General features: G+C 42.4%; 2 protein-coding genes across 3 annotated transcripts; one reads left to right on the top strand and one right to left on the bottom strand.

The window, feature by feature from the left end:
• Nucleotides 1–39: 39 nt before the first annotated feature.
• On the top strand, nt 40–6,952 carry bzw1a (basic leucine zipper and W2 domains 1a). Of its 2 annotated transcripts, XM_010753410.3 has the most exons (12): nt 40–169; nt 2,522–2,595; nt 2,693–2,869; nt 3,051–3,145; nt 3,246–3,311; nt 3,657–3,792; nt 3,884–3,993; nt 4,084–4,254; nt 4,454–4,600; nt 5,663–5,801; nt 5,941–6,063; nt 6,890–6,952. In XM_010753410.3, the coding sequence occupies exons 2-12, from the start codon at nt 2,532–2,534 to the stop codon at nt 6,919–6,921; spliced, it is 1,260 nt and encodes a 419-aa protein (XP_010751712.1). In that variant the 5' UTR covers nt 40–169; nt 2,522–2,531; the 3' UTR covers nt 6,922–6,952. The 2 variants fall into 2 exon arrangements, with proteins under 2 accessions (XP_010751712.1, XP_019132527.1); XM_019276982.2 differs by lacking the exons at nt 40–169; nt 2,522–2,595 and having other exon boundaries at nt 2,792–2,869; nt 3,051–3,056.
• Nucleotides 6,953–7,208: 256 nt separating this feature from the next.
• On the bottom strand, nt 7,209–12,432 carry LOC104937225 (basic helix-loop-helix transcription factor scleraxis). The gene is made up of 2 exons (XM_019277038.2): nt 11,452–12,432; nt 7,209–10,681 (listed from the first exon to the last, which is right to left on the bottom strand). The coding sequence occupies exons 1-2, from the start codon at nt 12,007–12,009 to the stop codon at nt 10,646–10,648; spliced, it is 594 nt and encodes a 197-aa protein (XP_019132583.1). The 5' UTR covers nt 12,010–12,432; the 3' UTR covers nt 7,209–10,645.
• Nucleotides 12,433–14,709: the final 2,277 nt, after the last annotated feature.

Genomic DNA, 14,709 nt, shown 5'->3' with positions numbered 1-14,709 from the left:
ATTATTTCCCTCCGCGAGCGGAAACCCCCCTTCGCACCGCGCATGCGCAGCGGGCGGGGCCTGCGTGACCGTGACGCAGACTCTTTTTGTTTGGACCCGCACTCGGACTCGTCACTCGCTTTGATTCCCCCTCCTGGTTCACAACCGTTTTTTATCTGCATTAATTTCGGTGAGTACCTTCACTTACACCTCCAATCGTCCGCGGAGACACAGACAGTGTTTGTTTTTTAAACAAACTTGGACAATAGTCCCGCTGTGTTTTTGTTTCTTGTTGTTTTTTGTTTTGTTGTATCCGGTAACGTCGCCATCACGGGCTCGGCGAGGCTAACGTTAGCTCCCGTTTAGCTCCCGTTCATCGACATTAAATCAAAAGTCAGCTCACATTTCGACACGGGCTCGACTTAAACACCTAAATCAGCTCATGTAGCCACTGTTTGGTGTTTTAAATTAAACATTTACTCACGGTAATTGATCTAACCGTAGTTTATCCAGCTAGCAGGCCCCTCCGTTACCGGGCTCGGCGCATGGTGAGGGCCGGAGCTACAACCAGGCCAAGTTCAGCTCCAATCAACTTAATTAGTCACAAATAAACCTCTGCTCCAGCTTCACACCTGAGACACAGGCTTAATTTAAAGTCCGCATTCACAGCTCGTACTGTCTTTTTTTTAATTTTTATTTTATTTTACTGTTTTTAAGAAACATTCCTGTGATTTGAGGTGAGGATTTGTACTAAAACTCAGAGTTTGACTCTGTGAATGGACTCATCTCTCACCTGTGGCACACATCAGCCTTTAAATGTGTGTTTTAATCTGTTACTGAGGCTCAGACGCAGCAGTTTTACCTCACACAACATGATTATATACTTTATTCATCATAATATTAGTGTATCCTTTATAATATAAGTGGATAAATTCAAATAAAACGCCTTTACTGGATGGATGGATGGCCTATAACACAGTAACCATACTTTAAAATTGACCTGAGATGGATCTAAAATTAAATATTAACAGAGAAATTAAACATTAGATTAGATTAGATATACTTTATAGATAGATAGATAGATAGATAGATAGATATACTTTATTTATCCCACAGCGAGGAAACAAACATTGTACCCTGTTTTTACATAGATGTTAATATTTATTTGAGATGCCTTTTTAATGTAAATATAGCTTAGGGGTTTTCACCCTGCTAGAAATAATAAAGTCTCAGTATATTAGTGTATCCTTTATAATATAAGTGGATACATTCAAATAAAACTCCTTTACTAGATGGATGGATAGCTTTAAAATTGACCTGAGATAGATCTAAATTTATATATGCACAGAAATTAAACATTAGCTTAGATTAGATATACTTTATTCATCCCACCATGGGGAAATTTACTTGTTACAGCAGCAGAGGAAAGTGTAGCATGCACTACAGGATTAGAAAAGGCAAATAAACAGAAATATCTATATATAACCTACAATAAACACGAAAAACAATCAACCTTCAAAATAGACAAGTACTGAGGATAAAAGTGACATGATGTATAAAAAGAGTATTGTAATGTAAAGTGATCGTAGTGTAAGAAATATTGCAAAGAAAGTGACCGTGATACAAATAATAATATTGCAAGAGTAGTGACCATAATATAAATAACTGAAAGGTATAAATAGAATAATTGATAATTAATTAATAATACATTTTATTTCATAGGCCCTTTCTGCACCGTACAATAAAGGAGAACATTATTACATTAGTAGCAAAATAACAGAAACGAACAAAGCACCATAAAAGTATCAAATTACAAAGATACAGCATTAAAAACAGGTTAAAAATGGAACAGTGCAATTGAATCAATAACCCAACACCTCTTAAATTAGATTATACTTTATTTAGATGTGATATACAACAGCGGGGGATCTTCAACCTTTTCCAGCCTCCTTGGACGAGGCACAAACAGGACAGAGACGCCTACATGTGTCACATTTTTAATACCTTTTATTAACCTGTTTATATACTTGGTTATTAGCCTGTATGTGTTTATTATTGGTTATTAAATGCAGAGAGCTGTGCGTCTTCACCCTCATATTCACCAGTATTTTGGTGAAAATTGGCGGACCCTCTAAGGGTCACGGACCTCTGGTTGAAGACCCCTGCACTACAGGATAAAATAAAAACAAACCAAAGTATCCTTCGGCCTATGCAATACACAAAAATACAGACAAGTGCTTAAAATAATATTACACATGCAGTAGTTTGTGGGTGGAGCCCCACGCGGACGACACTTCTCCGTAAGGTCGGTTCATTGTTTATCTGATCGGCTTAGAGCATCAAAGGGGGAGGCGTACTCGGCTCCGGCATTTTAAATTTGTTATGCAAGAATAATTTTATTGTGACACAAACGTGGAGCTCGCCCAAGTTACGCCCTAAACTCACCTAATTAAAGGGAACGCCGTGTACCGCTCGCTCGTGTGTCAGTGTGCAGTCCGCTCGACTCGAGTAAACATTAACTCTCTCTCTTTGTTTCTTTCAGGGTGTCTTTTATGAATAATCAAAAGCAGCAAAAGCCAACGCTAACAGGCCAGCGTTTCAAAACGAGGAAAAGAGGTTTGTGCTTCACGTGTGCTCTGACTTTTTTCCGTCGTGTCTTCTGTTCTGCTTTTTATTTTGTTTTAATCCGATGTGTGCCTCCTTTCCCCCGCAGATGAAAAGGAGAGGTTTGACCCTACTCAGTTTCAAGAAAGTATCGTACAAGGCTTGAATCAAACTGGCACTGACTTGGAAGCGGTTGCGAAGTTTCTTGATGCCTCTGGCGCCAAGCTTGACTACCGCCGATATGCAGAGACACTCTTTGACATCCTGGTGGCCGGTGGAATGCTGGGTGAGTTATGTTGAGAAACACAGTGCAGACATGCTGCGATTGTTTCTTTAAATCGAACCGTTAAAGTGATTCTTTTTGGTTTAATTTATTTAAGAGGTTTAAGAAAGTCAGATAAAACGTGACGTGAACAGGTAGACGATCCGTGTTTTGACTCGCTGTATTGGTTCTCTCTCTCCTGCAGCCCCAGGCGGGACTCTATCGGACGACATGACCCGCACCGAGTTCTGCCTCTTCACGGCACAAGAAGACCTGGAGACAATGCAAGCATATGCTCAGGTAGAAAGCAAACCCAGCTACTGTTTGTGCCAATAGTCTTTTTAAAATACTTTTTTCAAGCACTGGGTTAATATTGTATCTCTTTCCTACCCAAACGCAGGTTTTTAACAAACTGATCAGGCGTTACAAGTACCTGGAGAAGGGTTTCGAGGAGGAGATCAAGAAGGTGAGTGATTTTTAAAGCGTCGAGTCCTCTGGTATCATTGAACTCGGTTGTAGTGCCTCGCGATGTGATACAAGACACTGCAAGTAAGCAGAAAGTGGGAATAGAGCTGTGACTAATTAATATTAATCCGCAATGATTGTATTAACTTTGACATGCCAGGTGAGTGTGTTCAGTTATCAGCACTTAAAGTGTTAAATTCTGTTACCGTGAGAAAGAAATAACTGCTCGGCCGTAAGATGATGCCGCGCCTGCGTTCAGATCTAAACACGCAGGATTAACTAACCTGTATAACTTGTACACACAACAACAACAACAAACCTGTGTTCGTCTCTCTGTTCTCTGCAGTTGCTGCTGTTTTTAAAGGGATTCACAGAGTCTGAGCGCAACAAACTGGCCATGCTGACCGGCATCCTGCTGGCAAACGGCAACATATCAGCCTCCATCCTGAACAGCCTCTTCAACGAGAACCTCGTCAAGGAGGGTGAGGAGAGAATCGAGCGATTTATTTAAAAAAGCCGCCTTTCTTTAAAATGTCGAACATGGAGCCAATTTGTCTTGTCGTATTTGTGCAGGAGTATCTGCAGCCTTCGCTGTCAAGCTGTTCAAGTCTTGGATCAACGAGAAGGACATCAACTCAGTTGCCGCCATGCTCCGCAAAGTTGGCATGGACAACAGGCTGCTGGTAAATAAACCTCCAGCCTGAGATCATCTCAAGTTCGTTACAGTGTTCTTGCAGTTTCAGGGTGAACTCTTAAGTGTCTCTGCCCCACAGGAACTCTTCCCGGCCAACAAACGGAGCTGCGAGCATTTTTCTAAGTACTTCACCGACGCCGGGCTGAAGGAGCTGTCCGACTTCGCCCGCAACCAGCAATCCATCGGCGCCCGCAAGGAACTCCAGAAGGAGCTCCAGGAGCAGATGGCCCGCGGTGACCCTCAGAAGGAGGTGAGCTCACAGCTAACTGAGCCGTTATTATCCTGTTAAACGTCTTTCGGTTGATGCAGGTGACGGCCTCAATGTCGTTGGTGTTTGACTCACTTCCTCATTATTGACACTTCCTCTGTTTTCATGTTTGTGAATGACGCAGAAGCTGCAAATACTGAACTGTGCGATAACAAAGGCCGTCGTGTTTCTCTCCCCCCAGATTATCGCCTTCACCAAAGAGGAGATGAAAAAGGCCAACCTCTCCGAGCAGAGCATGATCAGCATGATCTGGACCAGCCTGATGAGCTGCGTGGAGTGGAACAAGAAGGAAGAGCTGGTGACCGAACAAGCCATCAAACACTTGAAGGTATGCGAACGCAGTTTCAAAGCAACAATAAGATCCGCTCCAGGATTAAGCAACAAGTTGTGAACGCCGCCACAGTGACTGCACGTCCTGACAAGTCTGAATGTTTTGAGTTTTAAAGCTTCACATGCTGAACTCCCTCGCTTTGCACGAGCGACATGTCCTGATATTCACTGTGATTACAGGCTCTAATGAACTGCAGTGTTATTAATGTGCTTTTCATGAAACAGACAAATATATTTATAATATAATACATCTAGATAAATGAATAAAAGCACCGGTAACATTTTAAATCGGTCAAATAAACCCTCTGTGAGCACTGACGATCTTTTACTTCAAAATAAATGTCACATTTTTATATTTTTGAGGAAAGAAGCCAGAAAATCTGTTTTCCAAGATGAAGCTGCACATTTTAGAGCTGCCCTTTAACTTGAAATGTCAAATCATAGCTGTCAGGTGGATTAATTATCCTAGTGCTCATTGATTCAGATTTTTTTTAACTGTGCATAGAGGACGTGTGAAGGTTAAATTTCACTGTGCACAGTTTATCTGGTCAGTGTTTCTAGAAGTGGGCCTGTGCTCGACTCCAGAGAGAAATACACTGATCTTTTTGACGAACACTTCATCAATCTGCACAGAGCGACTCGAACGGAGCAGATTTTTCAAAATAAAACACTTCTGATTGTTAAAAACTGCGAAAAGGGGAAACAATTTTACTACGAACCATATTGGAAGCACACAAAGCAAGTTAACAAAGTCTGTCAGGGTAAAACACTTGAGAAACTTTTCTGTTGGGGTTTGAAGTCGTGCAGAGAGCGAACTAAAACATCATTGTTGACATGACGGAGACGTTTCACAGTCGGATCTTCAACTTTCGAATTTTATTCAGGCTCGTTTCACCATGAAATAAAGTTTGATGCCGAGACGTTGTGAAAGTAGCCAGAAACCTGAACAGGAACTCATTCAGCCGTCTCTGTGAATCACTTTACTTTAATGCAGCGACACGCTTTCACTACGTTACGAGTGTGTTTCCGTCTCTTCATGCTTCGTGTCTCGTTCCTGCAGCAATACAGCCCTCTGCTGAAAGCCTTCACCTCCCAGGGTCTGTCCGAGCTCAGCCTGCTGCTGAAGATCCAGGAGTACTGCTACGACAACATCCACTTCATGAAGGCCTTTCAGAAGATCGTGGTGCTCCTCTACAAAGGTAGGTGTCGCGTAAGCCGAGGGGTCCTGAGCTTCCTCCAAGAGTCTGTTGACCAGTTTTTCTTCTACGAAGGCACATTGAGTCACACTTAGTGTTTGAACGTACACATGCACTGACTGCGTCCTCTCCCTCCCGACAGCGGATGTATTGAATGAAGAGGCCATATTGAAGTGGTACAACGATGCCCACCTTAGCAAGGGGAGGAGCGTCTTCCTCGAGCAGATGAAAAAATTCGTCGAGTGGCTGAAGAACGCAGAGGAAGGTGAGAAAAAACAGACGCACACGCCGCACTCCTCCTCGCCCCGAGGCGGCACAGAGTTTGACTTGTCGCAGCAGGAAAAGACGAGCTGGTAACGCCGACTGCTCGCTCTGTTTGAGCGCCAGTGAAGCAACAGAAACATGATGAAATTCAGCCTTCGGAAAGTGTCATTACTCAATATTTTCAATATTAATCTGCAGCAGATATATCACCACATAAGATGAAACAGCAAATGTTTCTGTTCTTGAATAAATTGCAGCAACTTATTATACTTTTGAGGGAGAGAATTCAGTGTATTTATAGTCCCTGTAATCAGTTTACTCTCCCAGAGTAATTGTATTTACACACAGTGGTTGTATTATGACTTGTTACACACGTCAACAGTCATAAAAGCGAGCAGTTTATTGCTGCTATGACAACACAAAACAACAACTGGAACAAGAAGCGTCTCTCCGGGGTGAACAAAGGTCGACGCAAACAAAACAAACTAGCTTTTCAGGGAAAGCTCCTTGAACTCTACTTTAAAATACATAACCGAAACCAAACGGGAGTTTAGTAAGGAGAAGTAAAGGCACTTCTGAACAAGGTCACATACGAAACGCAGGGAGCTTGTTCGAGGAGCCCGACAAACAGCTGACCGTAACCTCTCGTTTAGTCGATCAGATGTTAAATTAGTGGTTAAAAGTGGCATCTACAGTTTGCCTTTGCTTGTTTTTGTCTCCATCTCTGAACTCGTCGGGCGATTTTATTGATTTTTAGAAAAAATGAAAAACACAGAATAAAAAGCTTTGAACATTTTTTTAAAAATCGATGTTTGTTCTCTCTGCAGAGTCTGAGTCAGAAGAAGAGGAGACTGACTAAAACCTCCAAACCTCCACCACCACCGCCAGATGAGCTTTTTTTTTTTTTTTTTTTTTTTTTTTTTTAAAGTAGCAGCAGGAGCAGATTTTTTTTTTTGTTTGTTTTTGTTTCTTTTTTTCTTCTTCTACCTCCTGTTACTTCTTTATCCCCCCGAGACAAACAACTCTTCCACCACTCCGACACGTTCAAACTTTATTTTAACCAAACATAAAAAGGGCTCGGTCCTTATTCGTATCGCGGCTCACCACAGTGGAAGTGGAAAACAATGAATACTCCCCTTTTTTTCTTTTTTCTATTTTGGTATTAATATTATTGTTGTAATGCCTTCTGTAATTTGGATACAAAACATTCCATGTGATCTCGATGGCCGCTGCGTGAATGAATCTGAACCTGGATTTGATAGTTTGCATTTTTTGCCATGCGACTACGAGGCCGACGGAAACGGTTACGCAATTTTTGCCAAAGTTTCTTTTTTTTTTTTTTTTTCCTCCCCTGTAACTTTATTATTTCGCCCAGCTCACGTTTTGGCTCCTGTCGGGTCTTAAACTTTAAACGCCTTCTTTATTGACTTTTTTTTTTTTTTTTTTTTGGGTAAACCTGTACGGCGTGTCGAGGTCACTCAGAAGACACGCCTCCCTGTAAGATGCCTCGCCAGCTAACTGATTATTATTGGTTTCTACTTTCTTTAATCTGATATAAACTGATTGACTTTTTTATGAAATAAAGATTATTGAAATGCTTCCGCTGTGTTCTTCTGTTTGTTTTTTTATTAACTTTGAGGCTTAATGTTTATTATTTCTTGGGTCTAATAAAAGCAGAGCGAAACGTCAAACCTCAGACTTTCAAACAAATAAGGTGGTTTTTAAAACGTTAAATACAAACGGAGAATAAAATCCATTGTGAGACGATAGTTTGACGTCCCACTACAGGGATAGTCACTTGTTACAGCAAGAAATGTATAGAAAAATTTGCTGAAACAATGTAGTAATTGTCATGAATGATGTACCTGCAATTAATTTGGAATAATGCCGTTTTATCTTAAGTTTGACGTCTATAATTATGAGTATTTTTCTTATCCACCTTGTATATTGTGAGCTGCTGTAACAAGTGAATTTCTACGGTGTGAGAATCGTTAGCTTTAAAGATCCGAGGAGTTGTCAAAGAAATGTAATAAAGTACTAAATAATCAAATTTCAATAAAAGCCATCACTCAAAAGGATCACTTTGTTCTTACGCCAACACTTCTTTAGAAATAAGCGTGAAAAAGTCGCAATTTGAACTTTTTGGCATCAGAGAATCTTCGGTCGGCATGGGAAAAGTCGCCTGAATGTACGACTCAACCACCCAGCCGTCTTTGTGGTCCTCTGGACTCTTTCCTTCTTTTTTTAAGAGCCTTGCGATGAAGATTTTACTGCGATTTAATTAGTTATTCAACACCAAAACAGCCATCTTCCAATGTGTTTTTTTGGATGCATTAGATTGTTGCTGCCACTTCTTTTGTTCACATATTTACAGACAATGAGCAAACTCAGGGCGGTTTGATTTTCTCATTTTTATTGTAGAAAAATACATTTTGTTTTTCTTCAAGCTGCTTCTCAGTACTTGCGTTGTGCAAAGGACACAGTTAGTCAGGTATTCAAGTACATTATTAAACAGTCATGTTACACATTAGATTTAGAGGTAGGCCTTCATATTTAATACATATGTTTGAGGTAGTGTGCAACATTTCCCAGTGATAGTTTTCATCCATATGTGCTGTATAATAAATATATATATAAGGGATCCGGTTGTTTGTGATTTAGATATTCTCCATATTGGTACAAACTAATGCACTTTGCGTGCCAGGGCATCCCACACAAAACACGTGCACACAAAACGTCACAGTTTTGTATTTTTAAAGTGATAACAGAGATTGTGCAACAATGCAAACGTAAACATTTCACCACACTGCAAATATATTTTTATATCCTGACAGTTCATCCTGAATTCAGGCTAAGAGATAAACAAAGTAGCATCCCGTCGGATCTTCAAATTGGGGACGTATCATGAGTTTCTGGGAAAAGCTTTGAGGCTAAACGGCATCAGTGGAGCCCAAAACTTCCCAGTTTTGAGATCCCAATTATCTTACACAACAAATAGAGACATGGCAAAGGTCACATTGGGCGTGGCTCCAAAACTAATGCTAAATTCACACCCGTCTTTGCAAGGTGGTGACAGTTATTAACTCGACTTCTGTAGCGGACTAAACCAACATTTTTACTTCAAGCTCCCTGAAATCTTCCCCTGAGTTCATGCAAAGTAGCTTAAATAAGCACCCTGAAATATACCCAAATATATCCTCCACTTCAGTTGCGATAGAGGTTATTTTGGGCATAACTTTTCGCCTCGCTTCATTCACTCAATCATCCATTCATCCGTATTACTCTAGTCCAGTCTAGTAGAATCATAAATCCTCGTGAAATGCGGATATGTGTTTAGCTTTCCATGAATGTCTTTGTCCAGTCACGTCTTTCTGTTGGATTTGTTCGTAAACACACGTCTGAAATTCACCCGTCTGTCTGAGCACACCGAGCTTGTTTACACCTGGGATAAACCGTCTGTAGACGATGATACATCATTGCAGTTTGCAAACGCCGGCAGCTCAACACCCTGGGGCAAACAGACAAAGAAAGAACTTTGTGTAAAACATTTGCTGAATTTACAAGAAGCTCCAGAGAGCCTTTGGCAGGGTTTAGGGAGTTTCTCCAAACTCCAAAGATTCATTTTAAGGGTGTCTTGGGACTTTCTCAATGGGCAACAAAGTAAAAGTAAAATGTTCAGTTGTTTCTCTTTTGGTTGTTTTTATCAATCGGGTGTTTGCACATTGACCGGATTCTCTTTGCTGTTTCTGTGTCAGACTTTTCCTGCCAGCTCAAGCTGCTCTGTGCAGATCGACGGTGGCTCCATGGAGTCTACGAGCGGAGAACTGCTTCTGGTGTTTGAAACATTGAAACCAGAAGGGCTGCGATTGACTCCTCCGGCCATGGCGCACATGGAAGGTATTTGAGCCCGGTCAGTTCCTGACTCAACAACAACTTGTACGATTTTTAAAGCCCGAACACATGAACCAAACATAAACCAGGCGGTGTGATCGCCTAAATACATCTTTAAGCGATCTGATCACAAGTGTCTTGGAGGTCGTTGTATACTGAAACACACAAATTTTAGACGTCGTAACCACGTAGATTGACCTCACAGAAAGTTGTCGTCATGTTCTGAAACAAAATGGTGCCGTGCCAGAGCGATCGGTGTTGTTGCAGTTCCCGCTGTTCACCACTAGATAAGAGGTTAATGCCCCTTTAAAGTGTTAACGCCGCTCAACTGACAGCAACCGCTGCAATAGCTGCTCTTTGGTTTCCTTCATGTGACTGAAGGCGGCAAGGAGTTGGACATGGAGGGTGGGGGTGGAAGGGGTAGTTTGTAATATTTGTGGGACCAAAATAGCCCCCCGTCAGGTGCAGCCTTACACATCGGCTCAGGTTACAGCTCAACCAAAACACAGAGGTTCAGAAGCACACGGACGTGAACAGAAAGTGCTTTTCAGTGTTTGTCTTCTAATAAGTAAAAGTAAATAAATAAATAAATACGTGAGTTATATGTACAAAGTCTGATTCTTTTACGCCACGTCTCTTGTCTGCATGTAAACAACAGTCAAGGTGGAGGTCTGTCGAGGCCTCAAGAAGCTTCACACGACAGCTGAGTGCTTCCCTCCATCTCTGAGCTGTGGAAGCAAAGAAACAGTTCAGTGACACGAACCCTAAAAAGGCCCTAAAGTTCAGATATTTAATGGTTTATTTCATGTTTTGTAACTGTTTATTAGTGTTGTACTGTCATTTCGTCACACTTTTAGTGTAAAAATCTGCACTTAAATGAAGAAAAAGGATTCTAGTTTAAGAAATTTCACCTGGATTTGTGTTAGAAACACAACAAATTAAGATTTTAAGACTTTATGTTCTAGAAAAAGTGCTAATACAGCGAAAATACAGTTTATCATGTTAACAATGATTGTAACATAATATTACTGATCTTGGGCCAGTTTCTCGTCTCTAATAATACCTAGAAGGTGTCCAGCCAAACACAATAAACAACAATAATATTGATGATATCGGTTTGTATTTTGAATTATGCAGCTTTTTAAAACACCTAAACTCCAAATATCTTAAATAAAATCAATTAATTGATCATTTCTATCATTTATAACCAAGTTTCCTGCCTGTCCTCCTTTAACAAACCATTTGAATCCATTCTTTTTGCAGTGCCAGACTTTTACCTTCTTTCTTGAGTCTAAAGAGTGAAGTTCTTACATTTATTTGAAACCTTTGAAGGCACCCCAGCTTGTTTTCATTGTGTGTTGTCACTCACTTTAGAAAAACAGGTGCCACAAGCCAAATCATGTCTGAAGCTCCTAGGATGCGTCCTGCACAGGTGGACGCACTCCACCTTTATCACTTTGGCGCATATCTGGTACAAGAGGTGTGCATGGACACTCACCAGTTTCCTCTGGTTGCCGAGGCAGAAGGTGCAGATGGGCCGCAGGGAGGCGGCGCTGAGCGCAGCAGGCCCGTGCAGGATGCTTTGGTAGCGGAGGCAGGGCTGTCCGTCCCGGCAGTCCTCCCCCAGCAGCAGCACGTTGGCCAGGTGCGAGATGTAGCTGGAGGCCAGGCGCAGCGTCTCGATCTTGGAGAGCTTCCTGTCGGCGGGCTCGGTGGGAATGAGCGTGCGGAGCGCAGTGAAGGCCGTGTTCACGCTGTGCGTCCTGTCCCGCTCCCGCGCGTTCGCCGCCTGCCTCTGTTGGCTCACGCCGGAGAGACGCGCGTCTCCACCGGCTCTTCCACCTCCGCCGCTGCTGCTGCGTCTCCGCCTTCTCCTGCGTCTAGGCGCACAGGCCCGGGAGACACCTGCCTCATCCAGTCCCCCATCCGGCTCTATGCGGGGGCTGCAGCCGCCGGTGGACTTCCCATCGGAGCTGTCGCTGCCGCTGTCCAGGTCGTCCAGGTCGGAGGTGAAGCCGTCGGGCTGCGCGGTGCGCTCGCTGCCTGTGGACTTCATCCTGGCTCTGCTGTGGTCTGACTGGAGCTTGCTGGGGCCGTGCGGGCGGGCGGGCGGCTGCACATCACTTTATCCTGAGGGTGAAAATAGCACCGGGGGGCCGAGCAGCTGCCGCCGATCCGGTGACCGAGGGGGTTTGTGCCGTCCGGCCCCCCGGCGGATCAGCATACCATTTCTAATGAATGACGGCTGCTTTCTGGGTCGCCAGCCCGCCGCGGAGAAGGGAAGACAGGTGGAGCGTAAAGAGGAGGGGAGGAGGGGGCACCTGTTGTGGTCTGGAGGATACAGGTTTAAATTAGGCTCTAGACTGATATGGGTCAAGGCCGATACTGACAAGTCCACATCCAAAATGATGATTTTCGAGGCGATTTTCAGTGTTTGAAAGTTAAAAACAAACAAATTCAGACATGTAAAACTTCATGCAGTAAAAGTTAAAAACAAACAAATTCAGACATGTAAAACTTCATGCAGTAAACATATTTCACCTTAAAGACGTAATGCATGTGATTCATCATCAGGAGGTCAATACAAACTAAATTAAATTTGGCAATGGCAATTAAATTGTGAAATTAAGAGGAATTAATAAAAGCTTTGCGTCCTTCTGAATTTGCAGAAAAATAAAAACTGAACATGCAGTTCCTCAAACGTCCACTTGAGGCTGGATCCAGAAGTGAGTCAGTCTCCATAAGTCCCCATGTTTCACAGCAGAAATAAACATGTTTACAGCCTGGTACAAAAAACAGTTTTGGTCTCTGTAGCTAATTTCTCCGTCCCTGACAACTGTACTGAGGGTGAATTTATATACAACTCACCTGTTCAGATTATATTAAGGCTTAAAGTTGTGCAGGATTAAGATTGTTCAGGCTTTCAATGGCAGGTTACAGGTGACACGTTTGACCACACAGGCATCATTTAGCCCGTCTCAGGTCTGCAGATGATCCACGTCTTTGCAGATTTTTAGATTACCCAGGAGGCAAAAGAGTCACAGATACATTTTTTATACTGTCTGTGGTTTGTTAGTAACCTTCACCTCAAATTCTGCAAACCTACAGACCTTGATAAACTCCACCTAAGGTGTCGTTTGGCCACAAAACCTCCCTTTAATTTTTGACCTGCTGCAGGTCAAACGTGTCTCAGGTCCCAGAGACGTTGGTGCTGACCTTCATGTCATGTCTGATTGGACAGATTTCTCTTGAAGTCAGGGAGCCAATCATAGTTAAACACTCTGAACAATCCAGACTGTGATGAACTTGATGCCCAGTTAGTCTGGTTCCACACACACTCTCTCTCTAGGTTACTAAAGTGTGTGTATGTTTGCCTTCGTCCTGCTTGTTTGGCATCCAGGGTGGAGGATAACCTTGCTGCCTTGGCCGACAGATCAGTGCTTCCATTGAGTGAACGGTCCAGGTGGACCCGCTGCCGGTCCCGTTCCATTCTGCCCACCAGGATGGACACATGCACCCCCCTCCTCCTCCTCCACCTTGCCCAGTGCCATCTTTGGGGGTGGATATAAATATCTGTGAACGGACGATGCCTTGTGTGTGTTGCTGTAAAAGCTCAGAGCAACCTACGAGTCAGGTTGTCGATTTCAGTAAATCACATCGGGAACGTGAACTTCAGTTTGACCCTTGATTCCACGAGGAGGGTTCATGAGCGGTTCATTTATTGGCATTATTATTATTGCCACCAGATGGCAGTAAATGATCATTTCTGGTGTAGATGATTACTCGAAATATCAAAGACTTTCAGCCTAATAACTAAAACTAAAAGCCAACATGTTTGAGAGGTTTCGAAGATCTATCTTCATCTTCCAAAGACCTAATTTCAAGCAAGTGATGGCAACAAATATCAGCAGAGGCTTGTTGCTCCTAATCCACTGGCTGGCGTACTGGCAGAGAGGAATCCTAATTGGCGTGGAGCTAATGTGGCCTCATTAATCTTTTAATCCTCATTTCCTCGCCGCACCTTTGGCCCTGACCTGCCGGACCTGAACTTGTCTGGCCCCTGCAGCAAAGTCAAATGCTTCTCTCCTCCTGATGATGACTGACCCACTCTGATGCAGCTTATGTCATATAAGTACAAGTGCTATACAGCTTTTTAATGAATCTATACTTTCCGGTGGCCATGTTGGAGGTCTTAGGAGAAAAAAGTTAAGGTGTGTCTGATATGTGTCAGGAACCCAGCGTGGACCATGTGTTGCATGAGGAGAACTTTCATTTTTGGTATTTTAAGTATATTTTGATGCTGATTCTGTTGTACTGCATGAATGCATGACTTGTCCAGGAGTCCTTCTACATTGTGTTATTACTTTTACATAAGTTGATTAATTAATCCAGTGGTTCCTAACTTTATTCCTTCCTCTATCATTTACCAAACTGACTAGGTCACATATTTTATGGATATTTCTTTTTATATTCAGTGTATAGCAATATCAGAACAAACGGTGAATGCAATACCTGCAGGAATTTTATATCAAACGAGTGATTTGGATGTATTTTAAGCAGTTTATTTCCTCATGAATATTCCATCACAGATGAGTTTTTAGGGACTTTTTACACAATTCTGTCTATATTATACATATTTCTTTCATTTTTAACAATCATATATACATAACAGGACAAATTTTGTGTTTTCTTCTCATTGTTCTTTGAGATCTTTGGTTGTTTTAACTGCGTACTTTTCTAATGCAGGACAAGGGAA

This window comes from Larimichthys crocea, chromosome XIX (genome assembly GCF_000972845.2).
Source record: "Larimichthys crocea isolate SSNF chromosome XIX, L_crocea_2.0, whole genome shotgun sequence".
Taxonomy (NCBI): Eukaryota; Metazoa; Chordata; class Actinopteri; family Sciaenidae; genus Larimichthys; species Larimichthys crocea.
Note: the sequence above shows the minus strand (reverse complement) of the source record. Positions and strands in the feature narration are given on the sequence as shown.

Coding starts and splice junctions, on each gene's coding strand:
- bzw1a (XM_010753410.3), top strand. CDS start 2,532: ATGAATAATCAAAAGCAGCAAAAGCCAACGCTAACAGGCCAGCGTTTC. Junction 3,994..4,083: donor GCATGGACAACAGGCTGCTG/GTAAATAAACCT, acceptor TCTGCCCCACAG/GAACTCTTCCCGGCCAACAA. Junction 4,601..5,662: donor AAGCCATCAAACACTTGAAG/GTATGCGAACGC, acceptor TCGTTCCTGCAG/CAATACAGCCCTCTGCTGAA.
- LOC104937225 (XM_019277038.2), bottom strand. CDS start 12,009: ATGAAGTCCACAGGCAGCGAGCGCACCGCGCAGCCCGACGGCTTCACC. Junction 10,682..11,451: donor TCGGCAACCAGAGGAAACTG/GTGAGTGTCCAT, acceptor TTGCTTCCACAG/CTCAGAGATGGAGGGAAGCA.